Source organism: Sorex fumeus, unplaced genomic scaffold (genome assembly GCF_029834395.1).
Source record: "Sorex fumeus unplaced genomic scaffold, SorFum_2.1 ptg000041l, whole genome shotgun sequence".
Lineage (NCBI taxonomy): Eukaryota > Metazoa > Chordata > Mammalia > Eulipotyphla > Soricidae > Sorex > Sorex fumeus.
The window spans coordinates 8,922,554-8,942,428 of NW_026606098.1; the positions used below are offsets into that span (position 1 = coordinate 8,922,554).

At 62.4% G+C, this 19,875-nt stretch overlaps 1 protein-coding gene across 9 annotated transcripts in view; it reads left to right on the forward strand.

Annotated features, from left to right (window-relative positions):
- Nucleotides 1-19,875, forward strand: part of CACNA1A (calcium voltage-gated channel subunit alpha1 A) — a 114,756-nt gene that overhangs the window by 75,879 nt on the left and 19,002 nt on the right. For all 9 annotated transcript variants that reach the window (XM_056119618.1, XM_056119620.1, XM_056119613.1 and 6 more), the window contains exons 18-30: nucleotides 641-747; nucleotides 1,569-2,399; nucleotides 3,494-3,942; nucleotides 4,753-4,885; nucleotides 5,343-5,472; nucleotides 7,941-8,000; nucleotides 8,215-8,321; nucleotides 13,446-13,545; nucleotides 13,752-13,912; nucleotides 14,786-14,923; nucleotides 15,357-15,558; nucleotides 17,077-17,241; nucleotides 18,272-18,382. In XM_056119618.1, coding sequence (XP_055975593.1) covers nucleotides 641-747; nucleotides 1,569-2,399; nucleotides 3,494-3,942; nucleotides 4,753-4,885; nucleotides 5,343-5,472; nucleotides 7,941-8,000; nucleotides 8,215-8,321; nucleotides 13,446-13,545; nucleotides 13,752-13,912; nucleotides 14,786-14,923; nucleotides 15,357-15,558; nucleotides 17,077-17,241; nucleotides 18,272-18,382 — 2,694 coding nt within the window. The remainder of the gene's footprint in view (nucleotides 1-640; nucleotides 748-1,568; nucleotides 2,400-3,493; nucleotides 3,943-4,752; nucleotides 4,886-5,342; nucleotides 5,473-7,940; nucleotides 8,001-8,214; nucleotides 8,322-13,445; nucleotides 13,546-13,751; nucleotides 13,913-14,785; nucleotides 14,924-15,356; nucleotides 15,559-17,076; nucleotides 17,242-18,271; nucleotides 18,383-19,875) is intronic.

Genomic DNA, 19,875 nt, shown 5'->3' on the forward strand with positions numbered 1-19,875 from the left:
ACTGCTGGGTGCGCCCTCCCCCCAAAAAAAAGCAGTACCCACAGAGCTGGAGCATGTGCTCAACCCCCGCATTGCATGGCCCAGGTACCACCGGAAGGGATCCCCAAGGCTGTGTCCAGGAGTAGCCCCTGAGCACCACTGGGGGTAGCCCCAAAACAAGAACAGAAAGAATCCTATAAAAGTTTCTTTCCATCTACTGAGTTGGGGCTGGAGCACTAGTACAGGGGGTAGGAAGTTTGCCTTGCACGCAGTCAACCCGGGTTCGATTCCCAGCATCCCATATAGTCCCCCAAGCACTGCCAGGGGTAATTCCTGAGTGCAGAGCCCCGAGTAATCCCTGTGCATCACTGGGTGTGACCCAAAAAGCAAAAAAAAAAAAAAAAAAAAGGCAGAACTACTGAGTTGCAGAAGGTCTGTGGGCCAGTAGGGGGCCGCAGACCCATGTTTGAAAACCATGGGCCCCCAGAAGGTCCTGTGAGCAGGAAAGCTGTACTCTGCTCCCAGCGGGCTGTGCCGTGCTGCGAGGGCACCCAGTTAGAAGGCCCCTTCCAGGTTTGGGCTTCCTGTGGGTCAGGGGGAGGGGAGCCTCAGCCCAGACCCAAGGTTGATGAATGGCGCACCCGGGGTGCATGCTGTACAGGACGAACAAGAAGAAGAGGAGGCGGCCAACCAGAAACTGGCGTTGCAGAAAGCTAAGGAGGTGGCGGAAGTGAGCCCTCTGTCAGCAGCCAACATGTCCATCGCCGTGTAAGTGCCCCCTGCAGCAGCCTCTGCAGAATAGGCGACCGGGCACCCACTGCAAGTGGAGCAGCACAGTACCCACCAGGGGACTGGGTGGGGAGCGAGCGGAAGACTGGAAGGGGGTATAGAGGTGTTGGGAGGTGCCTAGGCAGGGCATGCAAAGGGCCTGGGGTAGGAACGGGTCCTGGTGTGGTTCAGGAACAGGAACGGGAGTGGAGGGTGCAAGTGAGGTGGGCCAAAAAGACACCGGTGGAGGCAAGCAGGGCTTGGGCAGTGCTCACTGTGTCCCGGGGAGGACATGGGCTTTGGCTCTGAGTCAGCCCAAAGCCACCTGAGTATTGGGGAACACCAGAGGGCAGAACCAGACTCTGAGCTCACGGGCGCCCCCCAGTGACTGTCCAGCAAACGGGAGACTCATACCGGCCGAATGCCTGGGCAGCGGTGGTGGTGTTAGTAATGACCTGGACAATCGTGGGGCCCGGTGAGTGGATCTCTGCGCCGTCACTGGGCAGTTTATTCCACTTTCCCCTAATCTGGTCCTCCCCGCCCCATTTGAGCCGGAAGTCAGTCACAGAGTCATCCCAAGGTTTTGAGCCTCCCACAGACTGGCATCCCACCTGATGGTGGAGACACAGAAGGCCCGCCAGACGCTGGGTTTTGAAGGGGAGGTCTGGGGGCCACGGTGACACCCCCTCCCCGGAGAGATGCAGCCCGGGCCCCCCCGTGCGCCGGGGCCAGCGAGCCAGTGTGCACCTCCCACGCGGGGCGGAGTGGCCGCCGGGCCCTGGTGGCCCGCGTGCGGCTGAGCCCGCGGCCCGGCCTTGCAGGAAGGAGCAGCAGAAGAACCAGAAGCCCGCGAAGTCGGTGTGGGAGCAGCGCACGAGCGAGATGCGAAAGCTGAACCTGCTGGCCAGCCGGGAGGCGCTGTACGGCGAGCCGGACCCCGACGAGCGCTGGAAGGCGGCGTACACGCGCCACCTGCGGCCGGACATGAAGACGCACCTGGACCGGCCGCTGGTGGTGGACCCGCAGGAGAACCGCAACAACAACACCAACAAGAGCGGCGCGGCCGACCCCGCGGCGGACCAGCGGCTGGGCCAGCAGCGCGCCGAGGACTTCCTGCGCAAGCAGGCGCGCTACCACGAGCGCGCGCGGGAGCCCGGCGGCCCAGGGGGCCTGGACGCGCGGCGGCCCTGCTGGACCGACAGCCACGAGGCCGAGCTGAGCCGGGAGGGGCCTTACGGCCGCGAGTCGGACCATCACCTCCGCGAGGGCGGCCTGGAGCCGCCGGGCTTCTGGGACGCCGAGCCCGAGCGGCCCAAGGCCGGGGACCCGCACCGCGCCCGGCACGGCCGCCGGCAGGGCCAGGGCGGCAGCCGCGAGAGCCGCAGCGGCTCCCCCCGCACCGGCGCCGACGGGGAGCCCCGCCGGCACCGGCCCCACCGCCGGCCGGGCGAGGAGGTGCCCGAGGACAAGGCGGAGCGCCGGGCGCGGCACCGCGAGGGCAGCCGACCGGCCCGGGGCGGCGAGGGCGAGGCCGAGGGCCCGGACGGCGGCGGGGGCGAGAGGCGGCGGCGGCACCGCCACGGGCCCCCGGGCCCCGCGTACGACACGGACACGCGGAGGGACGACCGCGAGCGCCGGCACCGCCGGAGGAAGTGAGTGGGCGGGGCGGGGCGCGGTGGGTGTGGCTGGAGGTGGGCGTGGTGGTGGGCCGGATTGGCGGGTGGGTGTGGCCTGGAGGGTGGGCGGGGCTGGACGGATGGAGGTGGCTCGCTGATGGGTGTGGCTGGGAGGATGGGCGTGGTTAGCCCGATGGGCGGTGCTCCTTGAGGAAGCTCTTGGCTTCCCCCTCAACATGTCACTTGGCCGCGCAGGATGCAGTAGCTCATGGGGGGAGCTCCTGTCTGGCGTGTACAAAGCCCTGGGTTCGATTTCCAGCACCATCAGGCTTTGCCTCCAACAATTTTTAAAAAGTAGGGGGCGCTTGGGGCTGGAGCAATAGCACAGCAGGTCGGGTGTTTGCCTTGCACGTGGCTGACCCCGGTTCGATTCCCAGCATCCCATATGGTCCCCTGAGCATTGCCAGGAGTGATTCCTGAGTGCAGAGCCAGGAGTAACCCCTGTATATCGCCAGGTGTGACGCAAAAAACAATAAATAAGTAAATTGGGGGGCGCTTGCCTTGCATGCAGCCAGCCTGATTAAATCACCTCCATCACCAGTGATCCATGAGTGCAGAGCCAGCAAGAAACCCTGAACACCGCTGGGTGTGGCCCAAAAACAAACAAGGAAGAATTATTATAATAACAAAATCAGGTGGTCGTTTGTATCCTTTGGGGGAGGGAGGGGTTGGGTCACACCCAGGAATGCTAGGGTTACTCCTGGCAGCGCTTCGGGGACCATATGGGATGCCGGAGATCAAACCTGGGCCGACTGTATGCAAGGCAAATGCCCTACCTGCTGTGCTATGGGTTCAGCCCTTCTTGTTTATTTTTAAAAACTTCCTGAGGAACTACTTTATACTTTTCTTGTCTGTGGGGAAGAAGTTTTAGAGAGTTTTAGAGAGACCGTTTCCCACAGAGAAGAGTGTGCCCTGGTTCCTGAAACCCCAGAGGATGATATTTAGGTCACTGGAAGGTCGAAGATGGCCACGGTCTCTCCCCATCCATCCAGGCAGGATCCTCTCTCCCAGATGGGTCTCTGTGCGTCTTCACTCATTGCGGGTCTTTGTCCATGGTCTTCCTTCCACAGAGACAACCAGAGCTCCGGGGTGCCCGTCTCGGGCCCCAACCTGTCGACCACTCGGCCTATTCAGCAGGACCTGGGTCGCACCCAGGAGCCACCGCTGGCCGAGGCCATCGACAATATGAAGAACAACAAACTGGCCACGGCCGAGTCTCCCAGCCCCCACGACACCCGGGGCCCCCCGGGCCTGCCCCCGAGCCCCACCAAGATGGGCAACAGCACGGACCCCATGCTGGGTCCACCCGCCCAGGCCCCCAATGCAGCTGGCCGCCGGATCCCCAACAACCCGGGGAACCCGTCCAACCCTGGCCCCCAAAAATCCCCCGAGAACAGCCTTATTGTCACCAACCCCAGCAGTAGCCAGGCCAACTCAGCGCAGACTGCCAGGAAGCCCGACCACACTGCGGTGGACATCCCCCCGGCCTGCCCGCCCCTCAGCCACACGGTCGTGCAAGGTGAGAAGCCGATGGGGACCCCAGGAAGTGGGGGGAGAGCATGGTGCCCAGGACACTGGCTTTGCACGTGGCCGTTCTGTGTTCAGTCCCCTGCGTCCCATAAAGACCCCAGACCCCTTAAGGAAGGATCCATGAACTCAGAGGCAGGGGCTGGCCCAAGCACCAGAAAAGAGAACAAAAAGGCCAAGGCTCAGAGAGGCTCTCTGACAGGATCCATGTTCCCGGGCTGGTGGCCCCTGGGCTGGGTCCTGAGAGGGAGCTACGGGGGGAGGGAAGAAGCAGTCGGTCTCCCCAGCTGCAAGCAAAGATGCCTGGTCTCAGTCTCCCTGCACCCCACAACAAGTTCTTCGGGCTGGGGCACACTCCCCTGAGGGTCTTCACCAGACTCCAGTCCTGGAGGGCAGGTCGGCTGGGCTCTCCTGGTTCAAATCCCAGCCCTGCCACCCTTGAGCCAGTCACACTGTCTGTGCCTCCTCCCCTGGAAGGTGGGGATCTTGTCCTTGGTGGCTTACAGGAGCAGACCCACTGCCTCTGCCTGCTCTAGGTGGCAGGGTGAGGAAGCAGACACCCCGAGGCTGGCGGGAAAGCACAGAAGGAACCCCATCCCCTGTCTGTTGTTTTTGTTTGGGGTCCACACCCAGTGGAGCTCAGGGCTTACTGCTGGCTCTATGCTCATGTCACTCCCACTGGTGCTCAGGGAAAGCATGGAGTGCTGGGGATTGAACTTCCATCAGCTGCATGCAAGGCCAGCCCCTGACCAGCCCCTCTTCAGTCTCTCTGCCCCTGCCATGTTGACCCTTGTCCTCGTAGTGAACAAGAACGCCAACCCAGACCCACTGCCAAAAAAGGAGGAGGAGAAGAAAGAGGACGATGACGCTGGGGAGGATGGCCCCAAGCCCATGCCCCCCTACAGCTCCATGTTCATCCTCTCCACCACCAACCCGTGAGTGCCCAAGCCAGGACTCAAGAGGGGTGCAGAGCCCGGCAGAGCTTGATGCATAAAACGCTTGCACGTGTGAGACCCCCCCAAAAAATAATAGTAGTGCCAAATTTTCAAGTGCTGCAGATAAAAACTCGTGGTGTGCTCATGTGGGGTTGGTGGGGGAGGACTCCTTGCAGCCACCTCCTGGAAAATCACCGTCATAAATATTCACATCTCCCTTCTGTCCAGCAGCCCTTCAGAGAATGGCCGTGTAGGCCAGGGAGAGGCACAGAGGGCCGGAGCGCGTGCCCCGCACTCACGAGCCCCAAGTTCTAGCCCCAGCACCACTTGTCCCTGACAAAGGAACGCTGAGGTGGGGGAGGGGTCGGGAGGTGGAGACTGGGGGACCTTGGATGTGGGTCATGAGAGGGCTCGGGAGGGGAGTGGGTGGTCTGAGTGGACCCCTGCACACCCGCAGCCTCCGCCGCCTGTGCCATTACATCCTGAACCTACGCTACTTCGAGATGTGCATCCTCATGGTCATCGCCATGAGCAGCATTGCCCTGGCAGCCGAGGACCCGGTGCAGCCCAATGCGCCCCGGAACAACGTGAGTCCCCGACTCCGCACCCTAGGCCACAGCCCCGTGGCTGGTCCAAGCCCCACCCTCTTGGTTCAAGCCCCGCCCCTCCATCACAGTCACGCCCTTCTGTTCGACCCCGCCTCTCAGCTCAAGCCACGCCCCGTGGTTCTGGTCCCGCCCCTTGATCCAGGCTCCTCCCACTCTGACCCTGGCCCCAAGACTCCACCCCAGTCACTAGCCCACCCCCTTCGTGCAGCTGGTAACCCGGTGGAAGGAAAATGGGGCAAATTGCCCTTTGGGGACGGCTCTTGAGCTGGCTCTATGTGTTTGGGAGGACAGAGTGTCAGGAGGGCGGGGGTTGGAGAGGGGCTGGCAGTGCCCATGCTCTGCGTGGGGTGTGGCCCACTAGGTCACCCCCACAGAGACACCTCCATTTGCGGCCGAGTAGTGGACACAGAGATTGTTTGCACCAAGAAGCAAACTTGGAATTGTGCGGAGAGCTGGAAAGGTCTCTCATTCCAAAGAGATGGTACAGCCAGAAAGGCGCTGGCCTTGAACATGGCTAACCTGTGTTCCATTCCCGGCACCTCCAAGGGCTCCCAGGCGGTGAGCAGACTATTGAGAGGTCACAGGGGCTTGGTGCAGGATCCCCGCTAGGGTGTCCCTGCTGATCAGACAGGGACAGTGAGGCTGGGGCGCCGTGGTGGCCTTGTAACTCTACAATGTGCCTGTTTCCATCTGCATCCTCCCACACAGCCAAAATGAGTGTGAGGTGAGGGGAAGCCAAGGGGTGGCAGCCTGGGCCTAACCTATGAGCTGGTGGTCAGGGGGCTGACCCCCAGCCAGCACTGGGGGAACTTTCCCGGCCGCCAGCCTAACCATGCCCAGCTAAGTAGGTCAGGGGCCGGGAGCCTGCGACTCATGCATCAGCCACCCTCTGCTCACCTTGCATTTCCCTTCCCAGGCAGGCCTGGAAGGTCCCCAGGGACAGAGGCGGGAGGGAAGAGGGAAGGAGATAATTAGAACACAGCCCTGATGAGGCTCCACGGAGGGGTCCCTGTCCCCCTCGAGGGCTGCAGGGAGGGGATAGGCAGGATGGGTCCTCTCCCCTGCAGCGCCAGGCCCAGAGCCCCAGGGCCAGTGCCCCCCATTCTCCATGGGTCCCCCTGCACTGACCCTCGTGCACCCACTGGGGGTAGGATCTGCACCTGCAGCCCCTGGCAGGAGGCAGTGCAGAGCCGCCGCTCTCAGCCATGGACCCCAACACCTCACCCGCGTTGCCTCCTCCCTCTGGGCCTGGGGGTCGCCATCAAGGCCAAGACTGGAGGCAGGCAGAGCAGCGTGGAGCCCCGAGTGTGCTAGGCCTCGCCCTGCGCGACCCCAGACCTGGAGTGACCTCCTGTGTCCTTCCGGCCCCACTGTCCAGCTCTGGCAGGGGACACTTACTGATTTAGTCAGGAAGGTTGGGTGCAAACGCCAGGGAGTCACGGGGCTCGAGCCACAGCACAGCGGGGAGGGTGCTGCCTGGCACACAGCCGACCTGGATTCAAGCCCCGGCACCCCATAGGGTCCCCTGAGCCCCGCCAGGAGTCAGCCTTGAGCACTACTGGGTATGGCCACAAAACAAAGCAGTCAGGGAGTACCATTATGTTACTATTACTATTATTATTTTGTTACTGTTGTTTGGCTTGGGGCCACACCCAGTGGCCTCAGGGCTGACTCCTGGCGCTGATGGAGGATCCAGTGGGGGTCTGGGGACCCAACATACAAGGCAATTGCCCTGCCCGCTGAACTGACTATCACTTGGTCCCCAAGTGGTAGAATTTTGGGGGTGTTCAGGACCCCGAGGTCCTTCCCTGACTCCTGGGTCACTGTGAGGCCTGAGAATGCACCGCTGAAGGACACTGCCGTGCCAGGGGATCCCCAGGGTCGTCCCATCACCTCTGCGGTGCTCAGGAGATTAGGTGCCAGAGACTGAATCGGGCTCTGCTGCCCGCAAGGCCGGTGACTGGCAGATGGGGCAGGGGCGGGGCCTGAGGGGCGGGACTCTCGCGGGGCGCTCCCTGGCGGCCGTGCTCGGCACGACTCGCGCTGGGGTCACACCAGTGGCGGCCTGGGGCACGATGGGAGTGGGGCCAGCAGGCAGAGGAGCTCCAGCCATCCCGGGGGCCCACCTCGCCGTACCTCCAGGTCCCCGTCTCATCCGGCCAGGGCTCCAGCCCAGCGGGGAGCAAAGCCTGTGTCGGGCCGGGAAGCCGAGCCGCCCCGCAGAGGTTTTCGGATTTTCGTTTGGTTGGGACTCTGCTGCCCCCTGCTGGAAGTGGCCGTCGCCACCTGGAAACCGCCCCCTCCGCGCCAGCCGCGGCAGGCGAGGGTCCCTTGCGCTGTGCCCGCCCCGCTCCACCGGACCGGGCGGCTGGCTGGAGCCCCTGGCCCTTGGCTCCCGGGGGCGGCCGTGCTGGGGCGCCCCCGTGATCGCTCCCCCCCACCTGCAGGTGCTGCGGTATTTTGACTACGTCTTTACAGGCGTCTTTACCTTTGAGATGGTGATCAAGGTGAGGGGGGGGCCAGCCGGGACCCCACAGGGGACCCTGGGGGGTGCGAGGAGGGAACCGCGGGGCTGTTCTGGGGGGCACAGCGGGACGGGCCCGGTTAGTGGTGGCGGAGGAGGGGGTGAGGCAGGCGGGTGTGTCCTCGTCCCCCCCACCCCCCTCCACCCCGACCGGAAGAACTCTGACACCGAGCACCAGCCCTGCTTCTCCCCCACAGATGATCGACCTGGGGCTCGTGCTGCACCAGGGCGCCTACTTCCGCGACCTCTGGAACATTCTGGACTTCATAGTGGTCAGTGGAGCGCTGGTGGCCTTCGCCTTCACGTAAGTCCCTCCTGAGCCTCCCTGCCGGGTTGCCCACTGGACCCGGCGGGGGCGGGGGGGAGGTGATGTATTCTGCGGGGAGGCGGGGCGGGGCCTGCGACTGGCTTATGCATGACCGATGGGGACCCTCCCATCTCCCCTCACCCGACATCTCATCTCCCTCCCACTCCACAAGCCCCCAGAGCTGTCTCTTTGGGGGTTCCCTCAAAAGACAGCGGGGACCCGAGTGTGCGTGAGACTAGGGGACCCCAGGCCAGCCGAGCTCCCCACCCCAGTGCCCTTCATTCGCTCTGGCAGCGTGGGCGCCTTGATCTTTGACAGAGCAGCCCCCTTATCACCGGGAAACGAGGGACCCTTCCCGGGGCCATTCCCAGAGGGCCCGTGGCTGGCAGCCCTACGCGGGGCGCCCGAGCAGTGGCACCATGCAGTAGCTGCGGCTTCTAGAAAGGCATCTGGGGCTGCTGGTCACTGCGGGCAGGTGCCCGAGGCCAGCAGCGCGCAGGGTCAGCATTTCACTCAGGTCCAACCCACTGCTGCGTGGTCTCAGCCGCAGAGTCGGGCGCCTCGAAGTGACCCCAGTCCTGAAACGGGTCTCACGGGAGCCCAGCCTCTGCCCCTCTGAGATATCTGGGCTCTCTCAGGGCCTCTGCATCCTGCCCTGCCTCAGTTTCCTGCAGGACCCCTGAACGCCCCCCCCACACCCCATACCCCATTCCTGGGGGCTTGCCTTTGAGCAGGCCGGAGCAGTGACCGGCCCCTGCATTCCCTCCCTGCACTTTGTCCCCACAAGCCTGACTGGAAGATCACTTGTACCTTCTGGTCAGTGAGGGGGCGCAGCGCTGCCCTGCCCACCCCACTCCGGCCCCCAGTCGCCACTCAGGAAGAGTCGCAGTTCCAGGAGCCACTAGCCCTCCAGCCCCGGATCTTTTTGCCTTTGTGTCTTGCTTGTTTTTTTTCTCCCCCTAAATGTGGCTGGTCCCCCAGCACCCAGTGCCTCCCTCCAGCCCAGCTGATTCCTCCAGCACCAGGCGCCCCCGTGACCTGCAGGTGGCAGACCCTTTCCCCCTGCCAGACGAGCGCGAGGTGACTCAGGCTCTGCTGACCCTGGGCCAGCGCTGGCCCCGCACACCCCAGCGGGGCTGATGCAGTTGCGGGCATTTGCATTTCTCTCTGGAAATGTGAAGGGGATGGGTGGGTGGAGCTGCATCTGGGAGTGGGAGCGGGGAGGCTGGTCAGGGACCCGCACTCAGCAGGGCGGGTCTTTGAAGCTCTGGCAAGGGAAACAGGCGGGCAGCGGCCATCTCGAGGTGCCCGAGGGTGTGGGATTTCCTTCCGGATTTGGGCCGACCCTGGACTTCACGTGGGGCGGGTTGGGTGTGCTGGACCTAGGAGAACTCCCTGGCACCCACCATTGTCGGTCCTGCCCTCCCTCACTGCCTTGAGTCCATCTGCTGCCCTCTCCTCAGGGCGAGAGGTCAGGCTTGGCACCTCAGGCTGAGCACCTTGATCAAGCCACGCCTGCATGCCTAGGGGCTGGCAGGATTGCCAAAGGACACAGGGAGCCCACCCCCCTCCCCCATGGCTAATTTTCCGCCCTAGAAAAGTTTTCAGATCCTCCCCCTGGATGTCACTCTCGGGGTTCCGTGGCCTGAGAACCCGACAAACCCACGGTTGCTCACTGCCTTGCCCGGTGAATCGGGGGTGGCAGGAACTAGGGGCACTGTAGCCTGATGTGAGGGGGATGCCTAGAGCTCAGAAATGCAGGGCAGGGGCACAGTGAGGGGCTCTGGCCTCTCTGGGTGGGGGCCAGGATTCCACCTCTGCGTGGGGATTGGGGTCTGGTGTGTTTCTGTGTGCGTCTGTGTGAGTGTGCAGGTGTGTCTGGTAGAGGGGCGATGGGTCCGTATGTCTGTGTGTGTGTGACTGTGTGTGTTTCTCTGTGTCTGTATGTATCAGTGTGTGTCTGTGTACGAGTGTGCATGTGTGGATATGTCTGGCAGAAGGGCTGACGGGGGGTTATGTCTGTAAGTGTATCTGTGTGTGAGTGTGTGACTGTTTATGTATGTCTGTGTGTGTATGTGGGAATGTGTGTTTCTGTGTCTGTGTTAAATATATCTGCGTGTGTGTGTGTCTGTATGTGTGAGTGTGGGTGCATCTATGTGTGTCTGTGTATGTGTGTCTGTATCTGTGTGTGTGTCTGTATATGTGAATGTGGGTGTATCTGTGTGTATCTGTGTGTCTATATGTGTGAGTGTGTGTGTCTGTGTAACTGTGTGTCTGTGTATGTGTGAGTGTGGGTATGTCTGTGGATCTGTGTGTCTATGCATGTGTGAATGTGTGTGACTGTGTGTCTATTGTGTATCTGTGTGTATGTGTGTTTCTGTTTGTGTCTGTGTTAAATATATCTATCTGTGTATATGTGTGTCTGTATGTGTGTATTCGGTCTGTGTGTGTCTGTGTATCTGTGTGTGTCTGTATATGTGAATGTGGGTGTGTCTGTGTGTGTGTCTGTATGTGTGAGTGTATGTCTGTGTATCTGTGTCTCTGTATGTGTGAGTGTGGATGTGTCTATGAGAGTGTGTGTCTGTGTGTGTGAGTACGTGTGTATGTATATGTGTGGGTGTGTCTGTGTGTAAGAGTGTCTGTGTGTGTCCGTATATGTACGCGTGGGTATGTGTCTGAATGTATGAGTAGGTGTGTCTGTGTGTGTCTGTATGCGTCTGTATGCGTATGTGTCTGTGTGTGTGTCTGTGTGTTTCTGTGTGTATGTGTGTGTTTCTGTGTGTGTCTGTGTGTCTTTGTGTGAGTAGGTGTGTCTGTATGTGTGTCTGCGTGTGTGTCTGTGTGTGCCTATGTGTGTGTCTGTTTCTGTATGTGTCTGTGTGTGCCTACGTGTGTATCTGTGTGTGCGTGTGTGTGTCTGTGTGTGTGTGTGTCTATGTGTGTCTGTGTGTATATCTGTATGTGTGCATGTGTGTCTGTGTGCCTGTGTGTGTGTCTGTGTGCATGTGTGTCTGTGTGTGTCTGTGTGTGCATATCGTGGTTCTCCTACTCACTGTGCTCCATGCCACCATTAACACCCATTTCATCCGCCGTCCCCTGGGTCGCACGCTGTGCCCATGCACGGGGCCACCATCTGCATCCCCCGGCCACGGCCCTGCCCTCACAGCCCACTGGTCATTGGGGCTGCCACCATCACTCAAGGCCAGCGGCACTGAGCCTTGATCAAGCCACTCCTGCATGCTCAGGACCCAACTGCCAGGAAGCCAAAGCAGCAGCCTGGGGCAGCCCACCTGTTTCTGTGGCGGAGTGCGGGGCCTGGGGTTCCCCGGCCTCAGTTCCCTTCCCCTGCCCGTTTCTTTCTCTTCTGTGATGAAGCACAAAGCACCCGGGTTTGACTCTCGCTCAGGCCCGAGTCACCGTGTGACCTTGGGCAAGTCCCTGGCCCTCTCTGAGCCCACTCCCTCGCCTGGGAGGAATGGGCGCAACCGTGCTGGCAGGCTGACCACCCCAGAGCCCAGCACCCCACGGGCCTCCCGAGCCCCGCCAGGAGTGACCCCTGAGCACAAAGCCGGGAGTCACCCTGAGCACTGCCGGGTGTGGCCCCCCAAGTGAAAACTGGATGCTGCCCGAGGGGGCTCTGTGGCCTCTCACGGTCGGGCGTCATGGGGGGGTCCCCGACCCGCGACCATACCCAGGTGCCCCAAAGGGCTGCCCCCAGCCCCGAGAGATTTTGGCTTTCTTGGTGAGGTTGGGCAGTGCTGGGGCGCCTGCACCTGGGGGGGGCCGTGCAGCTGTGCGTGTCCTGTCTGTGTCCTCTGACACGCTGACCACCTCTCTTCCCGCATCTCTGCAGGAGCAGCGCACGGTAAATCTCCCCTCCCCTCCTCCCTCCCTCCCTCCCCTCCCCTCCCCTCCTCTATCCCCCCCCCATCTTCCCTCCCCCCTCTCCCCTCCCCCAACTCCCCTCCCCTCTCTTGTTATCTCCCCTCCCCCTCCCCTCCCATCCTCTGTCCCCCTCCCCTCCCCCATCTGCCCTCCCCTCCCCCAACTCCCCTCCCCTCTCCCTCCTCTATCCTTTCCCTTTCTCTCTCTCTCCCTCTCCCCCCCCCCCCCCCCCGTCCCTCTCTTTGTCTCTGTCTCGTTCTGTCTCGTCCCCACATCCTCTGTGCCCTGGGCAGCTGCGTGTCCCGACCTGTGTCCGTGGCCTGGTGTCTGTGCCGCTGTCCTGTTGCTCACCCTGACGCGGCCCCTCAGGCTGCTCCCAGGGAGCAGGAAGCCCGAGGGAGGGTGCAGCCACTGCGCCCCACCCGGACCAGCACCGGTAGCCCCACTCTTGGCGGAGAACAGCGGGGTGGCGGGAGGGCGGTTCCACACGTGGGGATGTCGGGGGTGGCGTCCGCGGGCCTCGCAGGTGGAAAGGGCAGAAGGTGGCCCCGGCAAGTGCCCACAGTCCAGCCTGCAGGCGCCGTCAGCCCTCGTTGGGACTTGGGGCCCGAACCCTGGGGCCTCCTTGGGCCAGAGGGCTGGGTGGCACCCTTGACCTCAGGCTGGGTGATTGGTTGTGGGGAGAGTTGTGGGGGACTGTAATGGGGAATTTCCAACCCCCTGGGATGACACATCCCCAAGGGTCGCCAGGATCCCAGAGGGTGATGGGGCTGGAGGGGGTGGGGGGGGCCGGCCAGTGCCCTCGACTCTGCAGGGGGGTCGGCATCAGATGGGGAATGGGGGTCCCCAGAGCTCAGATGGGGAATGGGGATCCCCAGAGCTCAGCCCCACCAGCCCCTGATGATGACCCCCCCGACCTCGCCCTAGAAGCTCCCAAGTACAGGGGTGAGGAATCCGAGCGCTAAGACAGCGGGGAGGACTGAGGCCTTGCTGGGCTCGGTCCCTGGCCCGCCATAGGGTCCCTGAGCACAGAGCCAGGAGTCAGCCGAGAGCGCCGCCAGGCATGGCCCACAAAAGGGGAGGAAGTGGCGGGGGCTCTGCCTGCTCCTGGAGGGTAGGGGGCTGTCCCGAGAGGTCCACGGCAGACAGCGGACGCTGCGCAGGGCCACGGGGCATCCGGCCTCCCGCGATCCTGACCGCTGCCCTCCTTTCCCTCCCCCCCGCGTTATTCCACAGGGGCAACAGCAAAGGGAAGGACATCAACACTATCAAGTCCCTCCGTGTCCTCCGGGTGCTACGACCTCTTAAAACCATCAAGCGGTTGCCAAAGCTCAAGGTGAGGCGCCACGTGGGAAGCTGCAGTGGTCGCTGGGGCCCGTTGATCCGGAGACCAACATGTGCGCGTCCATGCAGTGCCACGGCCTGCCAACAGAGGGCGCCCTACCTGCATGTCTGGTGGGGAGGTTGCCTGAGGATGAGGGAGGGCTGGGGTGGGGGGGTCCTTGTCCCAGGACCCCGGCCCCTGACGCCCCGCACCCCCAGGCCGTGTTCGACTGCGTGGTGAACTCGCTCAAGAACGTCTTCAACATCCTCATCGTCTACATGCTCTTCATGTTCATCTTCGCTGTCGTGGCTGTGCAGCTGTTCAAGGGCAAGTTCTTCCACTGCACCGACGAGTCCAAGGAGTTCGAGAAGGACTGTCGGTGCGTCCTGGGGGCCGGGAGGGCGGCTGGGGCCTGTCGGTGCATCCTGACAAGTGGGCAGGGGGCTCCGGGAGGCACAGAGAGAAGCTGGTAGGGAGTCACTCCTGGTGTCACAGTCGCACCAGGAAAGCCAGGTGCTGGGTAGCTGGGTAGTGAGCACAAAGCCGGCCCACGTGAGACCCGAGAACCTCAGGATCCTTAGGAAAAATAATGGAGGAGGACTACAGAGATTGGACCCTGGGAAGGAGAGGTGGGACCCCGGGAAGGAGAGGTGGGACCCCGGGAAGGAGAGGTGGGACCCCGGGAAGGAGAAATGGGACCCTGGGGAGGAGAGGTGGGACCCCGGGGAGGAAAGATGGGACCCCAGGAAGGAGAGATGGGACAGTGCTGGCCTTGCAGGCAGCCGACTCAGGCTTGATCCACACCATCCCATGTGGTCCCCCAAACCCCACCAGGAGTGATCCCTGAGCCCAGAGCCAGGAGTCAGCCCTGAGCTTCATCGGGTTGTGGCCCAAAAACAAGACATAAAAGTGACTCCAAATTCAGACAGTTGTAGAGTGCCCGGCAAGGGTGCACCCACAGAAGAAAACAAGAATTCATGAACACAGGGCCCAAGAGACAGTCGGGGGGCGGGGGGGTGTCGGCCTTGCTTGTGGCTGACCTGAGTCTGATCACCTAAGTGCCGGTGTGGGGGGATCCCTGAGTACTGTAAGGGGGGAACATGCAACACTGAGACCCGTGAAGATCTGAGCCGCAAAGATGACTCTCGGGCCCAGACACTCGGCCCAGAAGCCTGGGGCCGGAGGCAGGGGGCGGGGGTCTGGGACGCCCCCACCCCCTCCGACAAGTCCCCCAGCCCTGTTCCTGCCGCAGCGGCAAGTACCTGCTCTATGAGAAAAATGAGGTGAAGGCGCGGGACCGCGAGTGGAAGAAGTACGAGTTCCACTACGACAACGTGCTCTGGGCGCTGCTCACACTCTTCACCGTGTCCACGGGCGAGGGCTGGCCCCAGTGAGTGAGGCGGGTGCCCAGGGCGGGGACTGGCCCCATGGGGGTCTGGGGGCTGGCTGGGGCCCACGCACGCCCACCCCAGCCGGCTGCACTCCCTGGGTCAGCAGGTCATGGGCCCGGGGCTTTGGGGCAGTTTGACCCTTGGATGTTGTAAGATCCTGTGACCTCAGTGTCCTGGCCAGAGCAGCGCCATGCCCCCTCACTCCCCCCACAGACACCCCAAGCACGGAGAGCTCGGAGCACCCTCTCCTCAGAGTCCCGAGAGCAGCGCGTGCCCCCGACTCCCCCCTCCCGATACCAGCGCCACAGACCAAGCGTTGGCCGAGCCAGAAGCCAACTCGCCCCTCGGGGGCCAGCCCCGGCTCTCGGGCCGCCAGACCCCCCCAGCCTCTCCCCCCACCTCACAGCCCCTGTGTCAACCCCCCACCCCCAGGGTCCTCAAGCACTCGGTGGACGCCACATTCGAGAACCAGGGCCCAAGCCCCGGCTACCGCATGGAGATGTCCATCTTCTACGTCGTCTACTTCGTCGTCTTCCCCTTCTTCTTCGTCAACATCTTCGTGGCCCTCATCATCATCACGTTCCAGGAGCAGGGGGACAAGATGATGGAGGACTACAGCCTGGAGAAGAACGAGGTGCCCCGGGCTCGGGGGCCGGCCTGGCGTGGCTGTGGTGCAGCAGCGCAGACCCGGGCTGGGCCTTGCGGAGTGGATGTCGGGTTTCTCTTTATATTTGGGGCCGTCTGCTGTGGTGCGGGGTTCGAGCCAGGCCCTGCCCTGAGGGGGTTGCCGGGACTGCGGGGACCAGACCGGGTGCTGAGGGCTCGGACAGGGCGGCTGCTGGTACAGCGAGCCTTCACCCTCCTGGACACACACTCACACGTGTGCGCGCACACATAGACGCACAGACTCACACATGCACAGACACACACACACACACAGACGCAGACTCACATGCACAGAAACACACACATGCACAGACACACACACACACAGATGTACAGACTCACATGCACAGACACACACAGACTCACACATGCACAGACACACACACAGACGCAGACTCACATGCACAGAAACACACAGATGCACAGACAGACACACACACAGATGCACAGACTCACATGCACAGACACACACAGACTCACACATGCACAGACACACACACAGACGCAGACTCTTTCATGCACAGACTCACACATGCACAGAAACACACACAGATGCATAGATTCACACGTGCACAGACACAGACTCACACATGCACAGACACACTCACACATGCACACACACACAGACACGCACACACACAGACACACACACAGATGCACAGGCTCACACGTGCACAGACACAGCCTCACACACAGACTCAGACTCACACATGCACACACACATGCACAAACTCAGTCTCGTGCATACACAGCGTGTGCTCACAGACACGCAGGAACAGCAGTTTGCAGGGAAGAAACTGTTTGCAGTTTTCAGGCTCCGCTCCTGCCCCAGCGCCCTGGTGGCTCTGGAGGGCCCTGTGGAGAATGTGCGTGTGCACACGTGTGGGTGTGTCGGGGGCGCTGTGCTAACCCCACCTGCCGCCCCGGCCAGCTGTGCAGCACTTGAATTCTGGCTGGTTTGTTTCAGGTTCTGGGTTTTCTCAGTGCCTGGGATGGCCCCAGGTCCCAGGGATCCAGCTCAGGGCCTGGAGCGAACCAGACACACACACACCGCCCCTGCCTCCCCCCAGTGCCAGGCTCCCTGGCAGCCTCAGCCAGTGCCACGCACAGGGGAGGAATGGGGCGGGGTGTAAAGTCCAGTTCCGCAGCTGAGGCAGGTTGGGGTGGGGTGGGCAGATTCTGCTGTCTAGGGGGTGCAGAATTTCCCCTGCTTGGCAGCCTGGACCCTCCAGGGAGCAGTTCCTGTGGCCTGTGCTGTGCGCCCCCAGGCCAGTGCCTCCACCTCTCTGGGCTCTGTTTTCCTTTTCCAAAATGCAGTTCTTGATGTTCGCCTCCCCCTTCCCTGAGGCCCACAGAGGCCCATGTAGTGCCGGGAGGGGCTGAAGGCCATTGGCTCTGGGCAGTGGGGGATCCTGGCGGGGCCACCAGAGGTGCTGGCCTTGCACACACGTGGGCAGACCCATCTCACCCGGCCCCCACCCCGCAGCGGGCCTGCATCGACTTCGCCATCAGCGCGAAGCCACTTACGCGCCACATGCCGCAGAACAAGCAGAGCTTCCAATACCGGATGTGGCAGTTCGTGGTGTCTCCGCCCTTCGAGTACACCATCATGGCCATGATCGCCCTCAACACCATCGTGCTCATGATGAAGGTGGGCCCTGCGCCGAGCCCTGCCCCCCCAGCACACGGAGCCACCTGGACACCACCCCCCACACACTCCATCCAGGGCCACCTCCCCCAGGAAGCTGGCCCTGGCTGCGCCCAGTGCCCCACCTCAGCCAGCCTCCTGGAAGGGTGACGGCGTGGGCCGGCCCAGGACCGTGGCCCACCCAGTCCCCACCCAGCCCCCACCTGCGAGCTCCCAGCAAGCCTGGTGCAGAGGGAGCAAGAAACGTCCCCCCAGTGTTTGATGAGCAAAATGAGGCAGGAGTTCGGGGTCACAGATCTCCCCAAGAGTGGAAGTCAGCCTCCCCCCGCCCCGTGTCCCACCATCTCCCTGTGGCCCCCAGTGCAGGAGGGGAGCCCCCGTGCTGCAGAATCTCCCATGTCCACCCGAAAATGCGGCGATGTTGGGATTAGCGGCGGCTTCTCCACGTTGGAGGGGCTGGAGCAGGAGGGCAGTGGAGGGGCCAACGCCCCCACCCAGGTTCAATCCCCAGCATCCTGTAGGGTCCCTGAGCAGCCAGGAATGATTCCTGAGCACAGAGCCAGGAGTAATAACCCCTGAGCATCGCAGGGTTTGGCCCCCTGCAAAAAGAGAGAGAGAGAGAGGAATGACCTTTCATGCTGCATCATTCCTGCGGGGGGCAAGGGCTAACCCCTCCCCGCTCAGGGTTTACTCCTGGATCTGCAGTCAGGGGTCACTCCTGGTATGGTTGGGGGGACCATATGGGATGCCAAGGATCAAACCCAGGCCTGCAGGTGCCTTTGCCCCCGTACTGTCTCTGCCCCCTTCTTGTATTTCCCCTGGCGGTGGTGGGGCTCACTCCTGGGGTTACGCCTCGCTGTGCTCAGGGGATCATACAGGGTGCCAGGACCGAAGCCTTGAGCTATGGCCCAAAAACCACGGAAGAGAGATCAGGCTCTGTGGGAAACCGGGGTTGCCTCTAGAGAGGCGAGTGGTCAGGGGGGCGCTGAGGGCTGCGGCCGACCCCCGCGTCCTGTCCCTCCTGTCCCTCCAGTTCTACGGGGCGTCCACAGCCTACGAGAATGCACTCCGGGTGTTCAACATTGTCTTCACGTCGCTCTTCTCCCTGGAATGTCTGCTCAAGGTCATGGCCTTTGGGATCCTGGTGAGTGCGGCCAAGCTGGACACCTGTGGGCTGGGGGCTGGGGGAACCCGCCACGCTCGCTGCAGCCCCCCTCTCGGGGCGCGGTCCCATGCAGTTCCTAGTGCTGTTCCAGAACAGCGTGGTGCCATTCAGTTCCCAGTGCTGTCCCGAAACAGCGTGGTGCCATGCAGTTCCCAGTGCTGTCTAAGAATATCACAGTGTCATGCAGTTCCTAGTGCTGTCCTCACTGAAACCAGGCACACCCTGGACTCTGCCTCCTCACAGCCACCTGTGCCCTGCCGACCAGCAGCCTTGGCCTGCTGCTCCCCGGAGGGGGCGGCCGTGGGGACTGTGTGAATGGCTTCAACACTACCTCCCCTCCCCAGGACCCCAGAATCTGCTTCACTGATAGAAATCCATGGGTGGGCCGGAGCACTAACACAGTGGGTAGCGCAGAGCCAGGGGTTACCCTGAGCATCATCAGGAGTGGGCCAAAGACAGAAAATTTAAAAACCAGAGCACAGCTGGGGTCAGGGAGGAGCTGGAACATAGGTCCGGCATGCTCCATCTCTGAGTTCTATCCTGGCGTGACTGGGAAGTCCGCAGCCCCCTGAGAAAAAGATGAAAGAGCCTTTGCCCACAAGCGGTCCTGAGGGGTCACCTTCGGAGGCCCCAGAGAGGCTGCACCCCTCCTCCCCACATAAGGCACCTTCTCCAGAGAGTGACCCGCAGGATGAGGGGCAACGGGATCCTGGGGTCCCCAAGAGGTCAGAAGTGTCATCCCAGCCTCCCCTCTCCCCAAAACCCAGAGTAACAGCATAGCCGGAAGGACACTGGCCTTGCACATGGCTGACCCAAGTTCAATCCCCAGCACTCATAGGGGCCCCTAAGCCCATCAGGAGTGACCCCTGAGTGCAAAGCCAGGAGTCAGCCCTGGGCACCTCCCGGTATGGCCCCAAAACAAAACTGAAAGAGCCCAACCCGCTGCCTCTAGGAAGGGGGCCTGGGAGCCGGGGACGCCCAGACCCCCACATCGGACATTTCCTCCCCCAGAGCCCTACGCTTGGGGTTGAGTTTGTGGGTCCGTCATCGACACCCCCCCAAACTGCAGCGCAGGGCAGCTTTAGGGGTGCATGCCTCCGTGATTTGTGCCCCAAGTGCATCTGATGCAGGGGAGGGGGCACCTTGCTGTCTGTTGGTGCAGGGGTGGGCCCCAGGTTTGGGCTTTGGGCTGTCAGGGTGCAGCCCACCTTTGGGGTCTCTGTTTGCTTGTCCTTGCGGGGACTCATGGCAGGGGTGGGGGAGTGTCCAATCATGCCCCCCTCTCCATCTGTGTGCGTTCCTACCCCCTGGCGGATGGAGGGACCCCTGGGCTCAGGCCCTTCGCCACGCAGACTGGGGTGTGCACGGAGGGTCAGTCACCGAGAAGGGACATGCAGAGGACAGCAAGGGTCAGCCCTCATCCAGGAAACACGGTTCCCACCAGTGGGTCCTGGCCCCAGGCTTGGGGTGCC